The following is a 25,800-nucleotide window of genomic DNA, read 5'->3' on the forward strand; positions in this document are numbered from 1 at the left end:
CGAACAATTTCACATTTTCCCACATGTTACTCCATTTGCCAAATCTTGCCCATCCAGCCACTTTGTAACCTTCTTATATCCTCCTCGCAATTTACCTTCCTAATTATCTTGTGTCATCAATAAATTTGGCAGAAGCAGAAATTGGCCATTCAACCCCTTGAGTACATTCCGTATTCAATGAGATCGTGGCTGATCTGTGGCCTAATTACATATATTAGTCTTTTCCCCTTTAATACCTCTGCTTAACAAAAGTTTATCGAACACAGATTGAAAATTAATATCTGATCTATCATCCACTGCCATTTGTGGAAGAGAGTTCCAAACACCTACCACCTTTCATGTGTCAAAGTGCTTCCTAACATTTTTGGCCTAATTCGCAGACTATGACCCTAGTTCTAGAATGCCTAATCAGTAGAAATAGTTTATCTAAGTAATCTCCTAGGGTCATTTTGTGTAAAATGTCAACAGTTGAGATCCTAGCACTGATCTATGTGGCACATCACTTGATAATTCTGCCAACCTGAAAAAGAGCTATTTACATCTATTTTCTGCTTCCTGTTAGCCAGCCAATCTTTTGACCATGGCAATATATTACCCCCTCTTATTTTTACAATAACCTTTGATATGGCACCTTCGCAAATGCCTTTGAAAATCTAAGTGTAATACATCTACAAATTCTATTGATAAGGTTGACGACACCATCTTCCTCCAAAGTCCGGGCAGCAGTGGCTTGGCTCCATTCTCATCCAACTGATCATAACCAGAAAACCTCCTGCAATGAAACTCTGGTCTTCTCCAAACATCTATCTTTGAAATGGTCCTATTTCCCATCTACATGCTGCCCCTTGGTGACATAATCTGAAAATAAAGGGTGGAATCTTGCTTTTTTTGAGACTAGGTACGGAGATGGGTCCAGAAGTGGAAGCATTCACTTGAAGAAGGTTGCGTTTTCTCACAGGACTATTTTTCTTTCTCAGTTCATTACATATGCACACAGGTAAAATGCTGACTCCTATGAGAAGTTTTTCCCTTACCCCCTGCTATCGGCTTCCAAGTTTCAAATTCCAGCTGTTATATTTAAAAGACATTAAGAAAGCATTTTGCTTTCTACAATTCAGGAGCCTCGCTCAACCTCTGTTCATCACTCCACCCACCTCTTAAGATGTCAAGCGACACAAGAAGTGGTACCACATTTCAGCTATCTCTCCTTAAAGAAGTTCCTGAAGACTGTTCAGGGAAGAAACAAAGTTCTTCTTCCTAAAGGTGGCAACTGAAGGCCATCCCCACGAATGAAGGCAGCCTGGACATACGTGTCTGCAAAAGGCAGTGCTGACGAACAGTTCAAAAGAACCTGGCTCCAGTGCTGACAAAAGGATGAAAGATTTGCTGCACTTCATGCTTCCATGAGTGTGAAATAGCATTGCATGGATGTCACTACAGAAGACTGTCAGGCACAAGATTGGATGCTAGGCATTTCCAACAGTTATGTCATGTGCAATCAATATCTGTCATTTCATTGCAGTGATCAATATAGCACTAGGTGTATCATAGAACTAGTGCCTTCAAACACATCTAAGAGGGTTCATACTTAAAATACAAGAGGAGCCAACTCAGTAACTCAGGAATCATCAGGTCAATGACTTCTCCTCATGGCCAGGAGCATGTGCTCATCAGATCGCTTTTCACTAAAGGCTTGCAAGGGCAAAAACATAAAATATAGCTTTGGGATGAACAACTCACAGGTATTTTAGGCACAGACATATCGTATAACGTTTTAATATTTTTCATCAAGTGTAGACCTTGGCACCTCTGAACTACATTGCATTCAGAACCCTATAACTCCTAACTTCCCTCATACCACATTCTTCTTACTCATGGTCATTCACATATCTGCAGAATGACATCTCTATCTTTATCTATCAATGCGGGTATTGTGCTCATGTACCCATGAATGACTGTCTTCTGTGGGAAAAGAACATGCACAAAAAGCACAAAGCATACCCTGGGGTGGAGTGGGAGTATTGTATCTAACATAAAATTTCTGACCCCCAAGAGACAAGGCAGGACAACAAGGGGAACGCACTTGTGCTGGAGGGGAGATTGGATAACTACAGCCATTGAATAAGAAAACTTCCAATTTAGTACTTGCTGATACACATCAAGTACCGGTGTCCTAAGTAAACATTGGGTTAGGGTGATGGCTATCAATACTAACAAATCTTTATGTTTTTCTATGCAGTCTCTGAGCCCCCTTCCAGATCAGAATATAGGAGGAGCCCAAGCCTCCAGGCCTAAATCTATGGGTTTGACTAAGTACACCACAGAGGAGGAAGTGTCAAGGCCTTAGTCCCTTACCTTCACCAGCACACAGTCCTTCACAGTGGGTTACATTGTTTAGCACAGCATTGACTTGAATCCACAGCTACAGAGGGAAGAAAAATGGCAGAGGTCTCTTATGTGAGAAAACTGTACCAGAACAGGACTCTGCCCCTGGCAGAAATGATAAGTCACTACATGGGGCCACTAGTAAGCAGACAGAGGTGCACAGGCAAGCGGGGGAATGTCTGGTAGAGGTGCCAGAGATCGTGTGCAAAGTGCAGATAAAGGCAGAGGAATCTGGTTAAGTTGTGGCTGAGGTTATGGCTCCTGAATGCTAGTGTGTACCTGCCTTCATGGAAAGGATGGTGGACACTGTTGAGAGACAGGTCCTGCAGAACAATCTGTACAGGGGCCTACACTCTCTTGTTTGAGTCATAGACGCTAGATAGACGAGACAATTAGAATTAGAATTGGATTTGTTGTCATGTGTACTGAAGTACAGGAGTACAGTGAAAAGTGTACAAAGTTGCCATTCACTAGTACCATCTCAGGCATAAAACCTGAATTAAAAAAAACTAAATACAAAAAAAACTAAGATACAAAAAAACAGAATTAAAGAAAATGCAGAAATACAAAAACAAACAGAACCAAGAAGAAAAGGGGGAAGCGTCCAAATCAAAAAGTCTTATCTCTGTGAGGCAACCTTATCTCTGTAAGTTACACGGACCTCCCTTCCCAAAGTCTTGAGTCTCAAAGCCCCCACAGGGCCTCGGAAGTTGCTCCTGCTGCCGCTGTAGGCCCTCAGAAGTCACTCTGGCTGCTGCCACAGGCCCTCAGAAGTCACTCTCGCTGCCAGAGCCAAAGGACTTTGCTTTTGCTCCTGGAATGAGGAAAGTGCCTTTAGCTCCACTCTGAGTACAATTCCCGGCACCTCTACCAGACATCCCAATGCTTGTCTATTCACCACTGTCAGCTAATTCTGGCTATTTATGCGTTTCTTGTAGACTACCTTGAGGGGCCATGATCATTATTCATGCTCTAATGCGCATCACATGGAGCAGTGCAAAGAGCACTAAGGCTGTCAATCTCTGCTGCCCTCTGGGAGGTACAAAACCTCTGCAGAGTGGAAACCTAAGATATATGTTTGGATTCCAGGAGTCAATCAGCACAGTTTAGCCCCTCTACATCTCTGTACGAATGTCTTTACAAATTGAGGTTTGAGTCAGTTAAGTGCAGCCCCAGTCAGATAATCAGAACTCTGTCCTGATGTACAGGCCAGGAAACTGAAGAAAAGGTTATTTGTGTAATGGTAACAAATTAGCTTACAATTCATGGCAAAGTATCTTAACATTTTAAAGCTCTAAAGGAAACATGCCTTTCAGGGCAGAAAGGATCAGTGCCTAACTGGCTCACAGTCCTGAGCATCCATATATGTCAATGCAAAATCATTCACTCTCAAATCTAGTCACTGTTTGATTCCCTCACGGCTGCCTGTCTTGACTGAGTAATGCCCTGGCTTCTTCAGAGCCATCATCACCATCAGCACTGATTCACTCAGCATCTGTATCAAACTCTCCTCCTTCCTGTTTTGAGGAAGGATCACCAGACCCAAAACATTAACTTTGTTTTTTTCTACACAGATGCTGCCAGACCTGCTGAGCTTCTCCAGCAACTTTGTTTTTGTTCCTGATTTACAGCATTCATAGTTCTTTTGGTTTTTATCTCTTTCCTTGACTGAAGAGACAAGTGCCATACCTGACTATCACTCTTCTAAGTTCTCACCCTGTCATTGAGTTAGGTTGAGGCCAGCAATCGCTATTCTAGAGACAAAAAAAAACCAAATCCCAGATCACTGGACCTGAATCATTAACTCTGCTTTCTCGCCACGGATGCTGCTCGAACTTCTGAATTTTTCCAACAATTTCTGTTTTTGTTTCTATTATTCTGGAGCCCATGTATGATTAGTGCTCAAAGGGTTCTGCTGGGCAGTCCAAGTAATTGAAGTGCATCTTTGAAAAACCAAATGTTTCTTTGATGGTGGCTCCAGTTGAAACAAAGCTGTAGCACTGTTCAGCATCAATCTGGGAATGGCACACTGGGGTCATTGGTCAAGCATTCTGGGGCTACTCCTTGTCACTCACGAGACAGCTGTGGAGATCAGGCAGATGAGTTTACATTTCAGGGGCCTGGGAGTTGTTCAAAATATAAACATTGAAAGCATTGAGGCAGCTCCCTAGATGGTGGGAGCACACCAGCAAGACTTGTTGTCTGTGGTCACAAACAGATTGGACTGTGATGGAGTGAATTCCCCTCCTGTTCAGGAATTTGGCTGGATGATGTCATGGACCTCTGCACATGTGCAGTCAATGGCCCTTTGTATATGTGGGAACCCAGCAATAGTTGCCCAGGCACCTTGGCTCTTTGAGTCAGTGAATTGGAGAACATGTGTTGTTTTCTTGTAAAGAGCAGCAGGGGGTGGCACGGTGGCTCAGTGGTTAGCACTGCAGTCTCACAGCACCAGGTTCGATTCCAGCCTCGGGTGACTGTGTGTGTGGAGTTTGCACATTCTCCCCATGTCTGTGAGGGTTTCCTCCGGGTGCTCCAGTTTCCTCCCACAATCCAAAGATGTGCAGGCTAGGTGGATTGGCCATGCTAAATTGCCCGTAGCATTCAGGGGTGTGTGGGTTATAGGGGAATGGGTCTGGGTGGGATGCTTCAAGGGGCGATGTGGACTTGTTGGGCCGAAAAGCCTGTTTCCACACTGTAGGGAATCTAATCAAATTTCATAAACATAATTCACAGCTGCCAATTTAAAGGCGCCACACAGGTTCACAGATGAGGTTTGTAAATATTTAGTGCCCAGGAAGTTCAATGCCACTGTGACCTTCAGATGATAGGCACAGCATCATCCCTCAAGTTGTCTGGCTGCAGATCTATCTACAGGAGTTGTCAGATATAGATAATGGCATTCATAGTCACATTTTTCATTCACTCATTGGTTAGCTTAATCTGACTTTTGGCGGCTTTCATTATCCCGGCAATGCAGATCTACACCCTTGGAATCTACAGCCTACATAACTTGACTTTCTTGACTTTCAGACACATGGGCCTGTAAATGTCATAGTATTGCAGCAAGTGGAAATAACACACCCCCACCATCACATCTGAGATAATAAGAACTGCCGACGCTGGAGTCAACATAGCGTGGATCTGGAGGAACACAGCAGATCAGGCAATGTCGGAGGAGTAGGAAAGTTGACATTTCGGGTCAGGACCCTTCTTTAGAAATGGGGAAGGGGGAGGGAGCTTCAAAATAAATAGAGAGACAATGACGCCACAAGGAAACTGGAGGAGCAGCAGCTAATATCCCGCCTTGGGAGCCTATAGCCCAATGGTCTAAATGTGGACTTTACCAGTTTCAAAAGCTCCCCAGCCTCATCCCATGACAACCCTCCCTCTCATCCCTGCCTCATTGACCTGACAACACCTGTTCATCTTCTCTCCCACCTATCCACTCCTCCCACCTCACTGACCAATCCCGCCCACTGTTTACTTGCACTTACCTATCACCAGCTGCCCCCTACCTTTCCCAGCCCCACCCCTTGTCTCTCTCTATTTACTTCAGAGCTCCTTTCCCTCTCCCCCATTTTTGAAGAAGGGTCCCAACCCGAAGTGTCAATTTTCCTACACCTCTGATGCTGCCTGGCCTGCTGTGTTCATCCAGCTCCACATTATGTTATTCCCCACTGCTGCCTCTGCTGCTGAATCTTCAGTGTCCTTCTCAGAGTTAAATGATTTTTTTTTGTTCATTGGCAGGATTGTTAGTATGCTGGCTAAGCTGACATTTTCTTGCCCATCCCTCATTGCCCAGAAGGCGGTTACATAGTTAAGCAGTGGCTCTGGAGTTACCTATGGTCCAGATCATGAGCCAGATGGCTTCTTCCAACAATCAACGATGGATTCATGGTCATCATTAGACTCTTAATTCCAGATTTTTATTGAATTCACATTCTGCCATCTGCATTGGTGGGATTCAAACCCAGATCTCCAGAATATTACATGGGTTTCTGGGTTAACAGTACAGTGATAATATCATTAGGTCACTGCCTCCGCCCAAATCTCATAACATCATTGTGATGTTGGTGCTGGGGAATGATAGAGCTTTTTCACCTTTATTCTTCAGGGAGGGTTTCTGTTCAGTGCTGAGGTTTTAACTAACTGCTAATGCAATAACATTTTTAAGTTTCTATTTCAATTGCTTCAGCTGGGTGTGTTTGTACTGTGCAGGAACACATGTCGGGCCCTTCCATTTGTACTGTGCATTCTCTGCAAGGTTTTCATTTGAAACCTGATTGAGGAGCAAGATGGTCAACGTTAATGTGCATTTGATTCATTCACTCTCAACTCTCCCTCTCTATGCTACACTTTCCCCACTACCATCACAGTAGATGGCCTTCTCTCTTGTGCGGTGTTTTTTCCATCCTCCTTCAGTGTCGTCCTGCGACTATCAGCCCTTTTACTATCTCCTTCTGATCCCACTCCCATCCAGATCTCCACTTCCAGTCTAGGCCTTAGATTGCACCTAATTCAATTTGACTGCTCATTCTCTCCCCCATTAAATTATATTACCCAATATATTTCCTACGCTCAGTATGCAGCTCCCACTCTTTGTTGTCACCCTTATCTTTATCACAGTGATTTTCCCCTCTGCAACTCACTTTCTTCCCTTCATTCTTCCAGTGTTCTTGACAATCATGCCCTTTAAGTCCCTTCTACCTAACCATCCTTATAAGAATCTATCAAGTTGACCTCCCTTTTGAGTACAGCCCTGTTTTAGGTTAAGCTCCACTTCCTGCCCAGACTGGTTTATTAACCCAATCAGATTACCTTTTAACACTAAGCAAGCAAAACTACAGATGACCAAGACTTCACATGAGCTAGTCACGTTTCACTCCTTAAACTGGAAGCGTTTGAGTGGCTTGTTTATGGAATTTATGCCAGGTTTTTGAAGATTTTATTCAAGGGATCTTCAATGAAGAAGTGTACCCTGCCAGGAATGCCAAACACACATACATATATAAAATTGGGTTTGTAGACACACCTCTTTTTATCTAAGGCTGTGCCCTGAAGATAATCCAGCTGACAGGGGTGTTACTGAGTATTCATGGCACGTTAAAGCCAACCTAACAGAAAGATCCTGAGAACTTAACACTAATACTCCAACACCATCAGGAAACATAATTTTTGCTACCTACCAAATGATGTTTTACTACCTGTACTCCTAAAAGCTCCAGGCAGGCATGAACGATTCCACGCGTGTCCGTTCTACATTCACCCAATGACAATCATTGCTGTCACACCACCATCACTCCAAAAGCTTCACCATTGCCAAATTGTCAGACTGCTTTTCTCAGCAAAATATGCTGCAACAAAATATTCATAGAATCACAGAATCCCTACAATGTGGAAACAGGCCCTTCGCCCCAACAAGTCCACACTGACGTTCAGAGCATCCCAACCAGACCCATTCCCCTAATCGACACATCCCTGAACACTACGGGCAATTTACCATGGCCAATCCACCTAGCCTGCATATCTTTGGATTTTGGGAGAAAACCGAAGCACCTGGAGGAGACACACACTGACATGGGGAGAATGTGCAAACTTCACACAGACAGCTGCCGGAGGGTGGAATCAAACCCGGGTACCTGGCACTGTGAGGCAGCAGTGTTAACCACTGAGCCACTGTGCTGCCCCACACAGAGCCATCGTGCTGCACTTTGAAAAGTCTGAAATAAATACATTCCCTACCTACCTACTCCAGCACTAACACTGGAAACTGTTAGAGGCAAATCAGATACATTTCAATATTGGTTTCAGATTTAACCACAAGAGGAGCTTCCAACTGCATATTTGCCCAAGAACATCGAATTTGGAACATTACTCAATTCTTCCCATATTTCAACTTATCTGCTGTCAAAATCCCCTCCCATGCCTTTAAGTCAAAGCTTCACTGTCCAATGTACAACTGAGCAATCTCCCACTTTTGCCCTCTGTAAATTTGATGTCATCTAAAGCGCTACAGCTGCATATTAACGTGCACCAAGCCTCATTCACCCATCACTCCTGTGCTTGCGAAAATACACTGGCTCAAATCATAATCTAGTCAAGCAGAATCAGCAAGTCTTCATGAAAGGGAAACTGTGTCTGACTAATTTATTAGAGTTTTTCAAGGAAGGCTCAACCAGCATGGATACAGGGGAGCCAGAAGGCATTTAACAACATACCTCAGAAAAGGTAAGGCATAACATAACAGCCTATGGTCTTGGAGGTGCCAAATTAGTATGGATAGAGAATTAGCTAAGGGCAGGAAACCACAGCTCGGGATAAAGGATTATTTTTCAGTTGGCAATCTATAATCTGTGATCCATAGGGATCAGTGCTGGGACCACAATTGTTTACAATATATATTAATGACTTGGAGGAAATGAAGCACATGTGTTGCAGCCAAATCTGCAGACAGCACAAAAATAGGTGAAAGGTAAATTGCTAGGCAGATGAAAACAGTTTGCAGAGAGATATTGAGAAGTTAAGTAAGTGTGCAAAATGTTGGCCAAGGGAGTATAACGTCGGAAAATGTAAAGTCGTTCATTTAGGAAGACAGAACAAAAGAACACTATTATTTAAATAGAGAAAGACAGCAGAAAGCTGCAACACAAAGACACTTTAGGATACTCTTGCATGAAACCCAGAAGGCTAGCACACAGCTGGAGCATGTAATCAGGAAGGTAAATGGAAACCGAAATTGCTGGAAAAGCTCAGCATGTGTGGAGAGAAATCGGGGTTAATGCTTTGGGTCCAGAGGTACTTCCTTAGGACTGGACCGAAAACATTACTTCCAATTTCTTTCAACAGATGCTGCCAGACTTGCTGGGCTATCCCAGCAACTTCTGTTTTTGTTTTTGATTTCCAGCATCCGTAGTTCTTTCAGTTTTTATTTAAGATAAATAGAATGTTGGTCCTTATTTCAGGGGATTTGGAGTATAAGTGCAGGGAAGTCTTACTGCAACTATACAATGTATTGTTGAGGTCACACGTGAAGTACTATGATCAGTCTGATCCTCTCATTTAAGGAAAGATGTCATTTCAATGGAGGCAGTTCAGAGAAGGTTCACTAGGCTAATCTCTGACATGAAGGGATTGTTTCATGAGCAAAAGCTAAACAGGTTGGAACTCTACTCACTGGAGTTTAGAAGAATGGGAAGTGATCTCATTGAAATATGTAGGATTCTTAAGATGCTTTGCAGGGTAAATTCTGAGAGGATGTTTCCTCTCATGGGAGAGTCTAGGACCAGAGGGCACAGTATCAGAATAAAGGGTGCCAAGTTAAGATTGAGGTAAGAAGGAATTTCTTCTCTAAAAGTGTTGAGAGTCTTTGGAACTCCTTACCATCGATAGTTGTGGGGTCAGAGTCCTTGTTTACATTTAAGCATAATATAGACAGCTCCTCATCAGTAGCAAATTGGAGTAGGTTTGAAGGCTGCTGGATGTTTCTATTTCTTACAGTCTTGTGGTAAGCAACAGCCCAGTTATAAAATTCTTTTCCTTGACTTTAAAGCCACCCATGATCTCATGTCTCTCCATCTCACAGGCCTCTGAGTTCTTTGTACACTAATGTCTAATTTCAGCCTCTTGAGCATCCCAGGTTTTACCCACTCTTCTTTTGGTAGCTGTGCCTTTAGCTTCATAGGCCTGAAGTTCAGCAGACCTTCTGTGAACTTTCTACCTCATCTTCTGCTGTAAAGACAGTCTTCAATATCTCTCCCTTTGATCTACATTTTGGCTATACACTTTTATATCTCATGTGACTCATTGCCTAATTTTGATTTTTAATGTGCTTGCAATAAGACCTAGGAAATTTTATTAAATTAGAAGCGCTGTATTAAAATAAGCTGCTCTGGCACAATGCTTTCACAAAAACACAGAGATAGCGTTTTAAACAAACCATAAGCTTCACAGTAATTTTTTAACACGATTATAAACTTGATAAAAGCATACAAAAATTTCGGTGGCATATAGCTGTTTTTTGCATTCACAAAACCAAAATCTGTGCATTGTAAGATGTGTTGGTCAAGGGCGAAGTCTAATATATTTACCACCTGTTGTGCTGTGCTCTGGAAAAGAAAAACTTACTATCTTCAATAAGGTAGAACAGCTAGCTTTAACACATGTACAATAATACTCTCTCCAAGCAATGTTACAATTATTTCCTGCACCTTGTTTAATGACTGCTCCAGCTTTCCTTTGGTCCTGGTCTTGGGTGTGCTCCATTTCATTTCTTCATCTCCATCAAGTCTGATAAGAAACTCTATGATTGGAATGAATAATAAAATTTCATTAAGGCCCTTTGACACAGAACAGTTATTTTCACAGAAAAGCGATGATCTTTCTCTTAAATAATTAGCATAATTTTCTCATTATCTCTTCTGATTTATAAAAGTACCTGGAAAAAGTGCCATTGGGTAAGAAAAACACGTGAAAATTCTACTTGTGCCGCCAAGAAAAGGAAATATATAGGATAAAATGCTCATTAAGCTGAATGGAATAAGATTATGAAAGGTTTCAGTAAAATGCACCAATATACACAGAAAACAACGTAGAGAGGCAGAGGTTTTGCCACAAGTGTCAAAAATTCTTTCGGATCACAAAAATAGTTTCATGTTGCACAATAGCTGTATCTGAGCAAACATAGCATTACCATTTCTAGAATTTAAACATCACCAAAAAAAAACAGGTAATGGATCAGGAATGAAAGATATAGCCAGAGGCGATATGAGGAAAAACTTTGTTTTAAACCATGTGTGATTAAGATTTGGAGTACATTGCCTGATTGGTTGGAAAAAGAGAACTGAATAAATATTTTCAGGAGAAAATAATTGCTGGGCTATGAAGAAAGTCAGAAAGAGTCGAATCAATAACTATTCTTCAAAAACTTCAGTGCAGACTCAATGGGCTGAAAGGTCTTCTTCAATGCTGTAACATTCTATGATTCTACAAAATCAATTTTGATTATAATTGAAATAGTTTTGTTATCACAACCAAAGGACATTAAACACTTGTTTGATCTCTTTCTGTCACTTATCATTTCATGATTGCGTTCCCTATTGTGGATTGAATTATTTAGTAGCTGGGGAGCAGACAACAGTCGGAGGCCATCCTGCCTGCTATGGCAAGAACTCTCAAGGACATTATGCACAGAGAACACGTCAGGGCCATAGTGTCTGGAGATATTAAAGGAAAATGTTTTGTGGGTTTTTAGCCAGGTCACCCATTTCTGCTGAAGTATTACCCCATCTTCTGGGGCAGCACGATGGCTCAGTGGTTAGCACTGCCACCTCACGATGCCAGGGACCCAGGTTCAATTCCACCTTTGGGCGACTGTATGGAGTTTGCACATTCTCCCTGTGTCTGTGAGGGCTTCCGCTGGGTGTTCTGGTTCCCTCCCGCAGTCCAAAGATATGCGGGTTAGGTGGATTGGCCATGCTTAATTGCCTATAATGTCCAGGGGTATGTAAGTTAAGCAGATTAGACATGAAAATGCAGCATTACAGGGAAAGGGCAGGGGGATGTCTGGGTAGGATGCTTTTCACAGGGGTGGTATGGACTTATTGGACCAAATGGTCTGCTTCCACACTGTAGGGCTTCTACGATTCTGCTCTTTCACACTGAAATCTCACCCGTGGCTTCCCATTCTCAGTAAAATCTCACCCCCTCTTCCTCACAGCTACAAAAAGACTGTTCTAATACAGAAAGGATTGTCCCACTTTGGTCTAGGTAAAAATGAACTGAAAAATAGAGGGCAGTTTCTTTATTAGATTTGCTCAGGTTCTAAAATTCACTCAGCACTTTGATTCTAAAACCCAAAACACCACACTTTCAACATCAAAAGAACAAATGAATAGTACTTCAAAGCTTCACAAAACTTTGAATCTTTTCTCCAAAACATCCTGCCAATTATATATGCATACAGAAACATGAAAAAGTTTAATTACATTAGTACTTTCGAACTATTCACTTTAATACTTTCAAAGGCTGCCATACCTGAAATGAATAGACAGTCCATGGTTAGCAGGCCAGCATCAGTGATAAAAGGATTCAAAATTATGTACACAGAGGAACCTCAAATACAAGCAAGGTAACTTCTGCAGGTTAATTAAAGGAATTGCAAAGCAATTTGGGACTCAATCCACTCAATTTTATTTTAAATTCATTCACAGGATGTAGGTATCACTGACAAGGTCAGCATTCATAGTCCATTCCTAATTGCCTCTGAAAAGGTGGAGGTGAGCCAACTTCTTGAATTGTTGCAGCCCAAGTGTCAGATATTTCAAGGGTCACATTTAGTGAGACCAGGAAGGACATCAATCTGACTCTGTTCCCACAAAAATCATTCACAAATCTCTTTCTTCATGTACGCTGTGTGGCCTAACGCTATCACTAAAATTCACATTTAAAATTGACAGGCTACTGCCTTTTTCTCATCTATTTCTCACTGCGGTGTACGCCACTGATATCAAGGCCCCAACAAACAGAACTGACCCTATGGTAGGTGGGATCAGGCTGGTCAAGACTAAACTTCATGCTGAATCATTATACCAATACATTTTGCATCCACAATGAGATGGGAATAGTACTATTTCTGTACATTTGAAGTCTAGGATGAGTAAAGTTTGTCTTGTTGCAAAATGCTACTATAAAGTCTAAACTATTGTATATTTGCTGTTAAAATTTGAGCTGTAACGCTGATGTGAGAGGAAGAACCTGTGCTTCTACACCATCATTATACATGTACAATTAAAATAATACGAAGACCACAAAGGTTGGCCACACAACTCAGTTATTGTAATAAACCTCAGATACTGTACATTAACCTAAAAGAACTGTTTCCTCAAGCAAAAGCTTTACACTGTTCAAATTTTGCCTTTTCCGTCTGGTATGATTCATGTCAGACATGTATACCAGGAAGGTTTCAGATCACTTGGCATCTTACACATCAGCTGCTCGCGTGCCATTTCTATTCAGTTTATTTCAGCTCACAAAGGCTATATCAGCACAGTCACCAATCAAAATAAAAACTGGAATATTTCATCCCTGCTGAATTCAACAGGCAGCTAATAGTGTGATCTCCAGTGCCCTCAGCCAGGTTGTGGGACAAGGACAAACTCATGTTGTGATGGACTGATGTGGGACCTGCTGAGCTGGAAACATTTGTGGGTCCCATATCCTGTACTCCTGTTGAACCCTGTGTCTCATTAAATGCAGGGCAAAACTGGACTTTGCCTGAACTGTTCCCCAAACACGTAACAACTTAATAGGAAGGCAGGTGAGCCAGACTTCCCTCACATTGAGTCTTCACTCTTATGGCTCCTCTGTTTTAGTGCTGCTTTTCGAGAAAGGACCTTACTGAACATAATGTAAAGTCACCCACAATCCCAGTTTCCTGTGCTTATATTCCCTAAGGAACTGTCAATGTGTGTTGTTTAGGCAGAAGTAATGGATACAGTTATCTCTATGTAGTTACTGACTTTAGAAAAGAATTATAACAGGATGCATCCCAGACATGTGCAGTTAGACCCTAGGAGATCAATTAGGACCTATCCTTACATTGCCAGCCATGTTTACAGGGTCAGACAATCATATCTCTGTGTTAGAAGAAACCTGTATGCACAGAATGCTGTTCCCCAGAGAGGTTATGACTCAACCTTGTACAGTTCTGCAGTCAGGTCTGTAAGTGTCTTCCACGATGGGGACAGCTCCAGCAGTGATGATGACTGTCAATGTGCTTGCCATCTTAAAATCTGTTGCAAATCATTTTCTGCAGTTTAAGTTGCCTAGAAAGTAAGATAATGTCAAAAGAAGTCAGTCCAATAAATGGACAGGGACATTGCAAATGGTTCCTCGCTCCCTCTTTTTCAAAGTATTTTTCTTTCCTCAAACTGTCATGTTGACCTCTCTGTCCTTGCAACTGTACCATTATTACCAATCTCTTACCCTCTCCAAAGACCTCGGATATGCTGCTGCCTCCTAAATCAGTGCTCATCTATATTGAAATTCTGTATTTGTACCTCTCTGATCAGGTTTCTGTTCCTGCCGATGCAATAAAATTCACAACTGACATTCTTTATGACTGCAACCATAAGGCATTAAATCACTAACTATGCTGCAGTCTTTGACATCGCTGGTCAGGGCTCTCTCTTCCTATAGCTGTCTTCCATTGCTCTGCTTTCTGGTGCCTCTCTCTCAGCTTTCAATTTTAGAAATCCAACTGGGGCCTAACTCTTTCCTATTTAGCCTATTTCTCCCCACTCCCCCAAACCTCCCTCCACCATGGTATTTATCTTTTTCTGTCTTCACCAAGTCGTGACCAAACACCCTCTACAACCACCACACCTCTCACCACACAATTCTTGACTGCTGCATGGGTATTCTGGAATTCCCTTCCTTAAATCCTTCATATGCCCACTTCTCTCTTTAGCAATGATTTAGATCACCATATTCTAATACTTCCTCCTTTTACATAGCATCCATTTTTCGATTCTACCTCTGAGAAACGCTGTGGGATTTGCTCTTTGTTACAAGTACTATATAAATACATGTTATTATTGTTATTTACTAGTTGCTTCCTTATTTTTGAGGAGAATAATGAAACTGAGTGAAACTACTGGGGCTTGCTGCAATTACTTCTCTGTATTCACTTGCTGTCGGTAAATTGCGCAGCTTAACAATTCACATTGGACCTTGTCTTACTGTAATGTTTCTCAATCCACCTCTTGAACAATTAGAAAAGCGCAAATGAGGCAAATGTGAAAGACACAATATTCAGTTCAGATCACATGGGAGTCCTAATGAAAGTTCTGTGGAGGTTAAATGAGAAATTAGAAACGCTGAAAGAAAATATTAAAATAAAGATATATGAACATAAATGGCAAGGGCTTTGTACAAATATAAAAAATAAATTATTCAATACTGTTAAACATATCTGTAGAAAAGGAAGTGACTTTGGAAAAAGAACAAACAGAACTCAAAGTTAAGAGATTCTCAGGTTGTTTTGGCATGCACATTGTTGAGGTAAGCCAAAGAGGAAATAGCAAAGACTCCAGCCATAGTTTTTTTGTTCTTCTGACATTCACAGATTAAACCCGAGACCAAAAGGTAGCTAACTGTACGACTGTTCAAGAAAAGAGAGAAGAACAGACTAATTTATTATTAACCAGTTAATGAAGAATCAGTTGTGGGCAAAATCTTTCAACACACAATTTGTGTTTAATTTAGTGAGAAATTAGAGATGAATCTGATTAACAAGAGCAATTGATATTGAGTTTTAATAACTGCTCATGTTTGACAACAGCAGTACATGTGGGATTTTCTTATACCTTGTGCAGCAACAGCAATAGTGAGAAAGTTGAGAAAGTACAATGAGAATGAAAAAAAATCAGATTCTGAATCTTAAGAAAAAGATTTCCAATTTTCACCAAGGGTTTAATCAGCAAGTTCTGAATCTCACTAATGAGTAGTGATGACCTTATTCACATTTGCATCTCATTCATACCTAACTTCATATAATTTCTATACTGTTCCAATTCTCCTCTCCATCCCCGAGAAAGAAGATGGCACCAACACCTGAAATGCAAGTCGGAATGGTTAGCTGGTGGTACAGCTCGTTGTTTGCTTCTCCAGGCCCTTACCAGCTCCACAACAACCACTATTTCCCTGCACAGGCATGGTGCCCTTGCACACTTTGTTCATGCAAGTTAGCACAACCAAACTACCATCCTCAAAAATCATTGCAGCCAACTGCCACACCACTTCAACCTTTCAGGACATTACTTTGGAAGTCAGGGACACTTTGGACTTGCCTGCTTTTACGAGATCACTTTGCACACATGAACACACAAATGCAACTCATGCACCGACACAAGAAGCACGATAGGGATCAGCTTACTTCATTAGCATTGACTCTCACTTTGTGCCGGGTTTAAGGCTGTCAGTCTCTGACTTGCACTGCTGTTTAGCATAGAGGGAGAAACAGGCAACTCCACACTGTTCAGAGAAGTGAATGATTGAGGGGGTTGATGCGTCACAGGACTGTGTTAATGTAACAACTACAACATGTGCCAGCAGTTTATGCAACAAACATGCTGCATGAGTTTCCATCAAATGCAATGGCTGAAAAAAGTCACCATTCCTCAATGAAGCAAAGAGTGGGAATAGTTAGTCAGGAGGGCAGTCAGTCAAAGAATTCATCTGATCTCAATCCAACAATTGACTATGAGCAGTCAGTTCTTATATGAACACAGTCCAGGGTGTCCTTTGAGTCTGGCTCACAGGAAATCCTGCAGGTCTGCTGGAACCACAATTGCAGGTATATCAGTGGGAATGTTGCTGAGACACTCATCTGGAGGCTGGACCATTCTTAGTCAGGGATGCCCCACTAAGACAATCAAACGATGGAGAGTCATTCCTGGGAGTCTAGCTATTAATGGTCTTAATAGCAATTTACATAAAGGCAAGTAATCGCTAGTGGTATTATCACTGGTATGTTAATTCAGAGCTAGGTAATGTTCTAGGAACCCAGGATACATTCTCGCCATGGCAAATGGTGGAATCTGCAGCATCTGTATTAGCAGCAATTGTATTAATCATCCATCGAATGATTCTGTAATGCCATCTGACATCAAATTTGATTGGAAATTGAAAGGCCACTCTTCTAGCAACATGAACACGACAGATTATGAGCTCAAGTCATCAAGAACACTATACAGTTCGTACTTTACACTGTTGGCTCCCTGTCATGTCAGATACTCAGAGCTATGTAGACACTGCTTGAAAATCTCACCTGACTTTGCCATTTCTGAATCAGTTCTCATACTTGACACTTCAGTGCTGCCTCATGCATACATGTGCGCAATGTTACATAGCTCTTTCTCTCAGCATGAAGTCACCAGGTCACAATTTGTGAGGCCATAACTTTACGCTTCACTGCAATTTTGTTTTTATTAATTCATGCGGTGTGGGTTTGGCTAAGCCAGCATTTATTGTCCAGTCCTGATCCCTCATCAGGTTACAATCATCCACATTTCTGTGAATCTGGTGTCACATGTAGGCCAGATTAGGTAGGGATGACAGATTTCCATCCCTGAAAAGGCATTCTTACTGAACGAGACAGGATTTATAATAATTGGCAATGGTTACATAGTTTCAATTAGACTAGCTTTTTATTATTCCAGATTTGTAATTATTGAATTAGCAAATTTCACCTTCTGCCATGGTGGAAATTGAACCCATATCCCCAGAACATTAGCCTGCTGTTCTGGAATACTAGTCTAGTAACATTACCTCTACAATGAGAAATCAGGGCTAATTTTACTGGTCTAATGCCTATTTCTCGCATTGCTCCACATGTTATCTGGTACTCTTATGCAATGGAGCCAGCATTCAGAGAATTTACTGTGGTCCTGTGGAAATCAGATGGCAGCATCAACAAAGATACATATTAAAACATCATCACGAAGCTCAGCAGGATCAGCAACCACAAGAACCTGCTGCATAGCCTCCAGAAGGAGAAGCATAGGTGAAGATCCAAGAAGGTGGTACAGGAGAATAATCAGATCTGGCATCGATATAGCTCATTATCACTATCCCCTGCTGTCAAGAAAATAAGTGCAGGCAGAGACTAAAGATGTCCTGAGCTTTCATCATTGAACTGTTTCACTGAGTGAACTGCACTCAGAAGGGATGCGTGACCGCATCACCCCAGTGCCCAATAAGATTACACCTGCCTGGAATTTTATGCCAGCAGCAACTGGGTACCTATGCATTAAGTCCCGATTCTTGATTACAAATGCAAGCAACAAGTCAGAGATGCTACTTACTCCCAATTACAGCAGTTTAATTATAACTTTTCCTCACAGCAAGGAGATAAGACAGTTGGATTCTCCAACACCACTGGCTTTTCCAAGGTACAAAGCGCAACAGACTGTACCGACATTATTTTGAAAGTCTGTAGCCAATGTGTCGAGTTAATCAATAAAACAAGATTGCACTGCCTCAATATTCAACTCATCTGTGACTGTAGATGCCAGATTCTGAAAGTGTACACCAGATATCCTGGGAGCTGGAATGATGTATGCATATCGGCAAACACACCTTGCAATGTCTTCAGGACTTATACAAATGACTAATCAGAGACAAAGATTTTGCCTTCCATGCATGACAGGCAAAATCATCAAGACAGATGCAGAACGGAGATAAAATGCTATTTATATTTCAACCAGGACTTGGACCACATCCGAACCATCTTACAATACTGCCTAGAGTGTCCTGCATCATGCTATGCTCTTCAGAATTGAAGCTGACAAAGGAGGTGGTGCCTTGGATACAGATGAAATGGGGAAATTGGGAAATTCCCTCTGAGGATGAGGGCAGTGCACTGGAGGAGCATCCAAGAGATCGTGACAGAGTTATGCACAGTCCAGTATCAAATCCATTTCTAGAAGGAAAGAATGAGTTTTGTACTTCCTTTCACTGAGTCACTTTCTGTTGGTTATATGGCATGCAGCCCCTAGTCAGTCTACAGTACACATGATCCTGTTTATTTGTGCACTCCTTGAACTTCTCTACCGATGAATAAATATTTTCTATCCATATGTTTGTATGCATTGTACCGTCTGCTGATTCTAACTTGAAATATCTACTACATTTTATACGTCCTCATTACCATTCAGGAGACTGCTGTAGTCAGTGAATTAGGGCAGTAGCATGGCAGAACATTGAGGTTAGGTGGATTATAAGTTTTCAGCCAGCATATGGAACCTAAACACGGTGAGATGTAGTCCACCTTGATCGGCAACAGGTTGAGGTCTGAGGCATTTTCTTTCCATCATTTCATTAGCAGTGGGCCTTCAATATTTCAGAATTCTTGTAGTTTGGCAAATTGCTCTGAAATACTGGCTAATTTTTCAGGATGGACTTTAACTTATGTGAGAGGCAGTGCTTTGTGCCTCTTCTCTCAATATGCCATTGTGCTATGAGGGAAAGCATAGGTGTAAATTTCCAATTAAATACCACTCAGCTTTGAACAGCAGTGTGCCTCTTTGTAAAGCTGAAAGATGGAATCCACCATGTCTGCAGAGATGTGGTGTATCATCACTGATTCAAACCTCACACTGACAGGATTATGTAAGATGGGAAATTTATGTAGGCCAGGTCCTAAGACAATCCTTACTCAATCAGTTTGGCCTTAGTTTTGTTCACATTAAAGTGTAATGCCTTGGGTGGAGTCATCAACATCACACTTCAAGGAACCCTGTTATCTGAGATTATCTGCAGGCAAGGAAACAGTTGATTGTGAGAGATGAGCGTGTTTGTCCAGTACAACTTGTTTCATTCTTGGGATGTCTGAACAGGCTGCTCATATGTCAAAGAGGTGTCTCTCAAATCTGACAGCTACAATGAAACTAGAACGGTCATTTCAAGAGTTGTGGTTGGTTGGCTCGCTGAGCTGGTTCATTGTTTTTCCACAGACGTTTCATTACCTTGCTGGGTAACATCATCAGTGCAGCCTCCGATGAAGCTTCATTGTGGTTTCCCACCTGTTATTTAAACTCTGGAGTTCATTGAGTTCGATTACCTCACTTCCGGTTTTCCTTCGCAATGGAGTGTTTATCGGGTTGAGATCTATGTGCTTGTTGATGGCTTTCTTCAAGGAGTACCAGGCTTCTATGAATTCCCGTGCTTGTCTCTACTTTGCTTGTCCCAGTTGAATTGGTGGTTCTCTTTATCCATGTGGATAGAAATGAGTACATACTGGTCATGTCTTTTTCTAGCCAATTGGTGTTTGTGTACCCTTGTTGTTAATTTCCTTCCTGTTTGTCCGACAGTGTTTGTCACTAGAGATAGTCACATTTATTTAGTACTACTGTCAGGCACCGTTCGTCTGTGGGTGGTATTATGATGTTATTGTCCTTTTTCAGTCCTTCTAGGGCTTTCCTTTCCAATGTGTTGAGGGTGTTGAGTTCACTTTTTCTGGTCAGGATCAGGATCGCTGTCTGTTTCATGATTTGTTGTGTTTCTTCATTGGTGTTGTTGGTCCTCAGTGTGGCTAGGAATTCTGTTTTATTGGCGTCTCTGTAGTTATAGTTATAGTTAAGCCCACAGATGAGAACAGCTTTCTGTGTCTTTAAGTTTCCTGTCTAAGAGGTTTCTTATCTGTCGCTGTCATTTTGGTGGGTTAGTTTGGCTAGTTTGTCCTGAAGGGTCTCATTTCAAGAGTGTCAAGGAACATATAGAACTAAAAGTGCAGGATTATTTTGCAATGGCATGTCACCCGTGACACTTATGTGCCTGCAATAAGATTTTCTCTTCTTTTTTCTTTCACTGTGTCCAAGCACAGACTTGATGTCCACAGCTGACGTGGCGGGTGCCTATTCTGTGTCAGCCAGAAAGACCTAGTGGTCGTCCCCAGGGGTAGGTGAATTGAGAAGGCCCAGCCTGCTGAGAGTATGCCGCCCAGAAGTTGGCTCAACCTCGTTTGCTGGGACTTCCGCAGGCTTCAGCATTACAGTCAAGCAGGAGCTGGACAGGTCAGGCATCTCATTGTCCTAAAAGAAAACTTCTCGCTGCCCACATGGCTCCTCCTTCTGATGCCTATTAATACCAACCAGTCTTCCTGAGCGTAAAAGGTACCTGGAGTGAGGCCAAGGCCCCTTTTGCCTAACTGTTGAGGCAGAATGAATGTGTATGTGCACACCTGATCAACACTGACTATACGGGACTTGCACCAACATGGCAGTAGTTCATCTGTCCTTGCAAGCAGCTGGACACTTGTATGCTGGAACCAATAGGAAACTGATAACAACAATGAATGTCTCCATTCCTTGCTTCTGTTTCCAAGGTGATCTGACAAACCTGCCGGCTGTTGGTGGGCCTCTCTTTGAATTTTGATGTTCACTAAAGGCCAAGATCAGGAATTGATTTGTGTCTGGAACTGACCAGGTGCCTGATCTCCAGCAATCCTCTGAGTGCCAGAAAACTGGTGGTTTTTCCTCAATGCCAGTGATTACTCCTTCAAGCTTTGATCCCAAGTCTAATCCAGAGCAAGAAACCACTAAGCACTGCTGGAGAGTGCAAGTGAAAGCCTTGCCAGTACAATCTCTGAAGGGGAATGTAGAGCTGAATATGGGCAGCATTGGCATCATTCTTGTCCAATGAGTTCCTGCATAAAAGAAAAGAGGGGTTTAGTTGAGTAAAAAAGGGTAAAAGTTTGTTCGAGATAAGAATGAGTCACCACTGGTGTTAGTGCGAAAGCTGCACAGCACAACACAATAAAACTTCTTTGGTGTTTGCTCATGGAGAGCCGGGCAGCACCACAAGCAGCCATCCCCATCCCTGGACAAATGCAGCACTTTCATGTTAACAGTCTAAACCTGGATACTGTCCAGGTCTCACTGAAGCAGTTAGTGTCCAAATGCAGCAGGACCAGGATAATAGCAAGGATTGGGCTGACAAGTGATAACGAACATTTGCGCAACACAAGTGACAGGTAATGTTTATCTCCAACAAGATTGAATCTAACCATCTGCACTTTCCAGTCAATGGCATTATCATCACTGAAACTTCCGCTATTAAAATCCTAGCGGTTACTGTTGACCAGAAACTGAACTGAAATTGCCAAATAAGGACAGTGGCTATAAGAACAGTCAGAAGCCAGAAATCCGACAGGAAGTAGCTCACCTCCTGATTCCTCAAAGCCTTTCCAAAGGACACATGTCAGGAGTGCAAAAGAATATTCCCCACATCACTGGCTGAGTGCAGGATAATTTAGGAAATGTTATGATTTCCAATATCTCAAATAATGAGAAGAAAGTTAGCATTAAGGCACTTTACCGAAATCTCGTAGCATTCGTAACAAAGTAGATGAATTAACAGCACAAATCATCTTAAATGATTATGATGTGGTAGGCATCACAGAGACATGGTTGCAGGGGAATGAGGACTGGCAGTTAAACATCCAAGGACAGAGAGGTGGGCAGAGTTGGTGGGGTTGCCTTGTTAGTTAAGAATGAAATTAAACTATGGCACTGAATGACATAGGGTCAGAGGATGTGAAGTCTGTGTGGGTGGAGTAGAGGAACCACAAAGGCAAAAAATCCATAATGGGAGTTATGTACAGACCTCCTAACAGTGATCAGGACCAGGGGCGCAAGATGCACTGGGAAATAGATACGGCATGTCAGAAAGGCAAGGACATGGTGATCATGGGGGACTTCAATATGCAGGTGGACTGAGTGAATAATGTGGCCCGTGGATTCAAAGAAAGGGAATTCATGGAATGTTTACAGGATAGCTTTTTGGAACAGCGTGTGATGGAGCCCACAAGGGAGCAGGCTATTCTGGACATAGTGCTATGTACTGAACCTGACTTTATAAAAGATCTCAAAGTAAGGGAACACTTAGGAGGCAGCGATTACAATATGGTAGAGTTCAGTCTGCAGATTGAAAGAGAAGAGGCAAAATCGGATGTAATGGTGTTACAATTAAATAAATGTAATTACAGGGGCATGACAGCAGAACTGAAGAAAATCGACTGGAAGCGGAGTCGAGCGGGAAAGACAGTACAGCAACAATGGCAGGAGTTTCTGGGTGTAACTGAGGACACTGTACAGAGGCTCATCCCAATGAAAAGAAAGATTATCCGGGTTGGGATTAGACAGCCATGGCTGACAAAGCAAGTCAGGAAATGTATCAAAGAAAAAGAGACCCTATAAAGTGGCCAAGAGCACTGGGAAATCAGAAGATTGAGAAGGCTACAAAAACAAACAGAGGATAACAAAGAGAGAAATAAGGAAGGATAGGATCAAGTATGAAGGTAGGCTAGCCAGTAACATTGGAAATGACAGTAAAAGTTTCTTTCAATACATAAGAAACTAACAAGAGGGAAGAGTAGACATTGGGCCACTCCAGATTGATGCTGGATGGCTAGTGATGGGAGATAAGGAAATAGCTGAAGAACTTATGAAGTACTTTGCGTCAGTCTTCACAGTGGAAGACATGAGTAGTATCCCAACAATTAAGAAGAATCAGGGGGCAGAGTTGAGTATGGTAGGCATACAAAAGAGAAAGTGCTAGAAAAGCTAAAAGGTCTAAAAATTGATAAAACTCCTGGCCCCGATGGGTTACATCCTAGAGTTCTGAGGGAGGTTGCTGAGGAAATAGCAGAGGCTTTGGTTGTGATCTTTCAAAAGTCACTGGAGTCTGGGAAAGTCCCAGATGATCGGAAAATCACTGTTGTAACCCCTTTGCTTAAGAAAGGATCAAGACAAAAGATGGAAAATTATAGGCCGATTAGCCTAACTTAGGTAGTTGGTAAAATTCTAGAATCCATTGTTAAGGATGAGATTTCTAAATTCTTGGAAGTGCAGGGTCGGATTAGAACAAGTCAGCATGGATTTAGTAAGGGGAGGTCATGCCTGACAAAACTGTTAGAATTCTTTGAAGAGGTAATAAGTAGGTTAGACCAGGGAAACCCAGTGGATGTTATCGATCTAGACTTCTAAAAGGCCTTTGATAAGGCGCTGAGTAAGGTGAGGGCCCATGGTGTTCGAGGTGAGCTACTGGCTTGGATTGAGGATTGGCGGTCTGACAGAAGGCAGAGAGTTGGGATAAAAGGCTCTTTTTCGGAATGGCAACTGGTGACAAGTGGTGTCCCGCAGGGTTCGGTGTTGGGGCCGCAGCTGTTCACTTTATATCTTAATGATCTGGATGAAGGGACTGGGGGCATTCTGGCGAAGTTTGCCGATGATACGGAGATACGTGGACAGGCAGGTAGGACTGAGGAGGTGGGGAGGCTGCAGAAAGATTTAGACAGTTTAGGAGAGTGGTCCAGGAAATGGCTGATGAAATTCTACGTGAGCAAATGTGAGGTCTTGCACTTTGGAAAACGAATACGGGCATGGATTATTTTCTAAGCGGTGAGAAAATTCGTAAAGCAGAAGTACAAAGAGATCTGGGAGTGTTGGTCCAGGATTCTCTAAAGGTTAACTTGCAGGTAGAGTCTGTGATTAAGAAGGCGAATGTAATGTTGTCCTTTATCTCAAGAGGGTTGGAATATAAAAGCAGAGATGTGCTTCTGACATTTTATAAAGCTCTAGTTAGGCCCCATTTAGAATACTGTGTTCAATTTTGGGCCCCACACCTCAGGAAGGACATACTGGCGCTGAAGCGTGTCCAGCGGAGATTCACACAGATGATCCCTGGAATGGTAGGTTTAACGTACGTTGAACGGCTGAGGATCCTGGGATTGTATTCATTAGAGTTTAGAAGGTTGAGGGAAGATCTAATAGAAACTTACAAGGTAATGCATGGTTTAGAAAGGGTGGACGCTGGCAAGTTGTTTCCGTTAGGCGGGGAGATTAGGACCCCGTGGGCACAGCCTTAGAATTAGAGGGGATAAATTTAAAACGGAAATGAGGAGACATTTCTTCAGCCAGCGAGTGGTGGGCCTGTGGAATTCATTGCCACGGAGCACAGTGAAGGCCGGGACATTAAATTTCTTCAAGGCGGAGACTGATAAATTCTTGATCTCACAAGAAATTAAGGGCTACGGGGAGAGTGCAGGGAAGTGGAGTTGAAATGCCCGTCAGCCATGATTAAATGGCAGAGTGGACTCGATGGGCCGAATGACCTTGCTTCCACTCCTGACTCTTATGGTCTTATGGTCTTAATGCTAAAGAAGATTGACATCCTCCACGACAAAGCACCCCATTTTATTGGCTCATCCACAAACATTCAGTCACTCCACCACCGACATTCAGTAGTAACACTGTACTATCTACAAGATGCATTTCAGAAATTCACCAAGGATCCTTAGACGTGACTTTCCAAATCCATGATCACTTCTAACTCGAAGGACAAAGGTTTTAGATACTTGGGAGCATCTTCTGTGCTGCTAAATCAAAATCCTGAAACTTCTGATTGAACAGCATTACCTACAGCAAACGGACATCAGCAGTTCAGAAAGGCAGCTCATCATCACCATTAAGCACAAGCCGGAACTGAGATTATGGTTACTTGAACCTAACTGTTCCAACATATTCTGATACACCTCTCTAGCAGGTGGAACTTGATCACAGACCATCTGATCCAGAGGTAGGATTACCGACCACTGCAGGATAAGAACCTATGGGATTGGAATTATATGGTCACTCAACCAGAGACATCCCATGAATTAAATTTTAAAAATGGCCATTCAATGGCTTTCACTCACCTCATGCCTTCTACTCACTCAATCATGTTCTGGAAAAGGGGAGGTTAAATGAAAGAAAATCCCATATATTCACTTTGCAAGTACAAGTAATCATTTATTTAATTAACCCTAAGAGTGAACAAATTAACAGAACTACTAACAAACCAAACAATTCCCTC

At 42.2% G+C, this 25,800-nt stretch overlaps 1 protein-coding gene across 1 annotated transcript in view; it reads right to left on the reverse strand.

Moving 5' to 3' along the window:
- cntln (centlein, centrosomal protein) overlaps positions 1-25,800 on the reverse strand; it is a 465,635-nt gene that overhangs the window by 215,800 nt on the left and 224,035 nt on the right. The window contains exon 15 of the mRNA XM_048527488.2: positions 10,596-10,687. Within this exon, the coding sequence (XP_048383445.2) occupies positions 10,596-10,687 (92 nt within the window). The remainder of the gene's footprint in view (positions 1-10,595; positions 10,688-25,800) is intronic.

Source organism: Stegostoma tigrinum, chromosome 3 (genome assembly GCF_030684315.1).
Source record: "Stegostoma tigrinum isolate sSteTig4 chromosome 3, sSteTig4.hap1, whole genome shotgun sequence".
NCBI classification, from domain to species: Eukaryota; Metazoa; Chordata; class Chondrichthyes; order Orectolobiformes; family Stegostomatidae; genus Stegostoma; species Stegostoma tigrinum.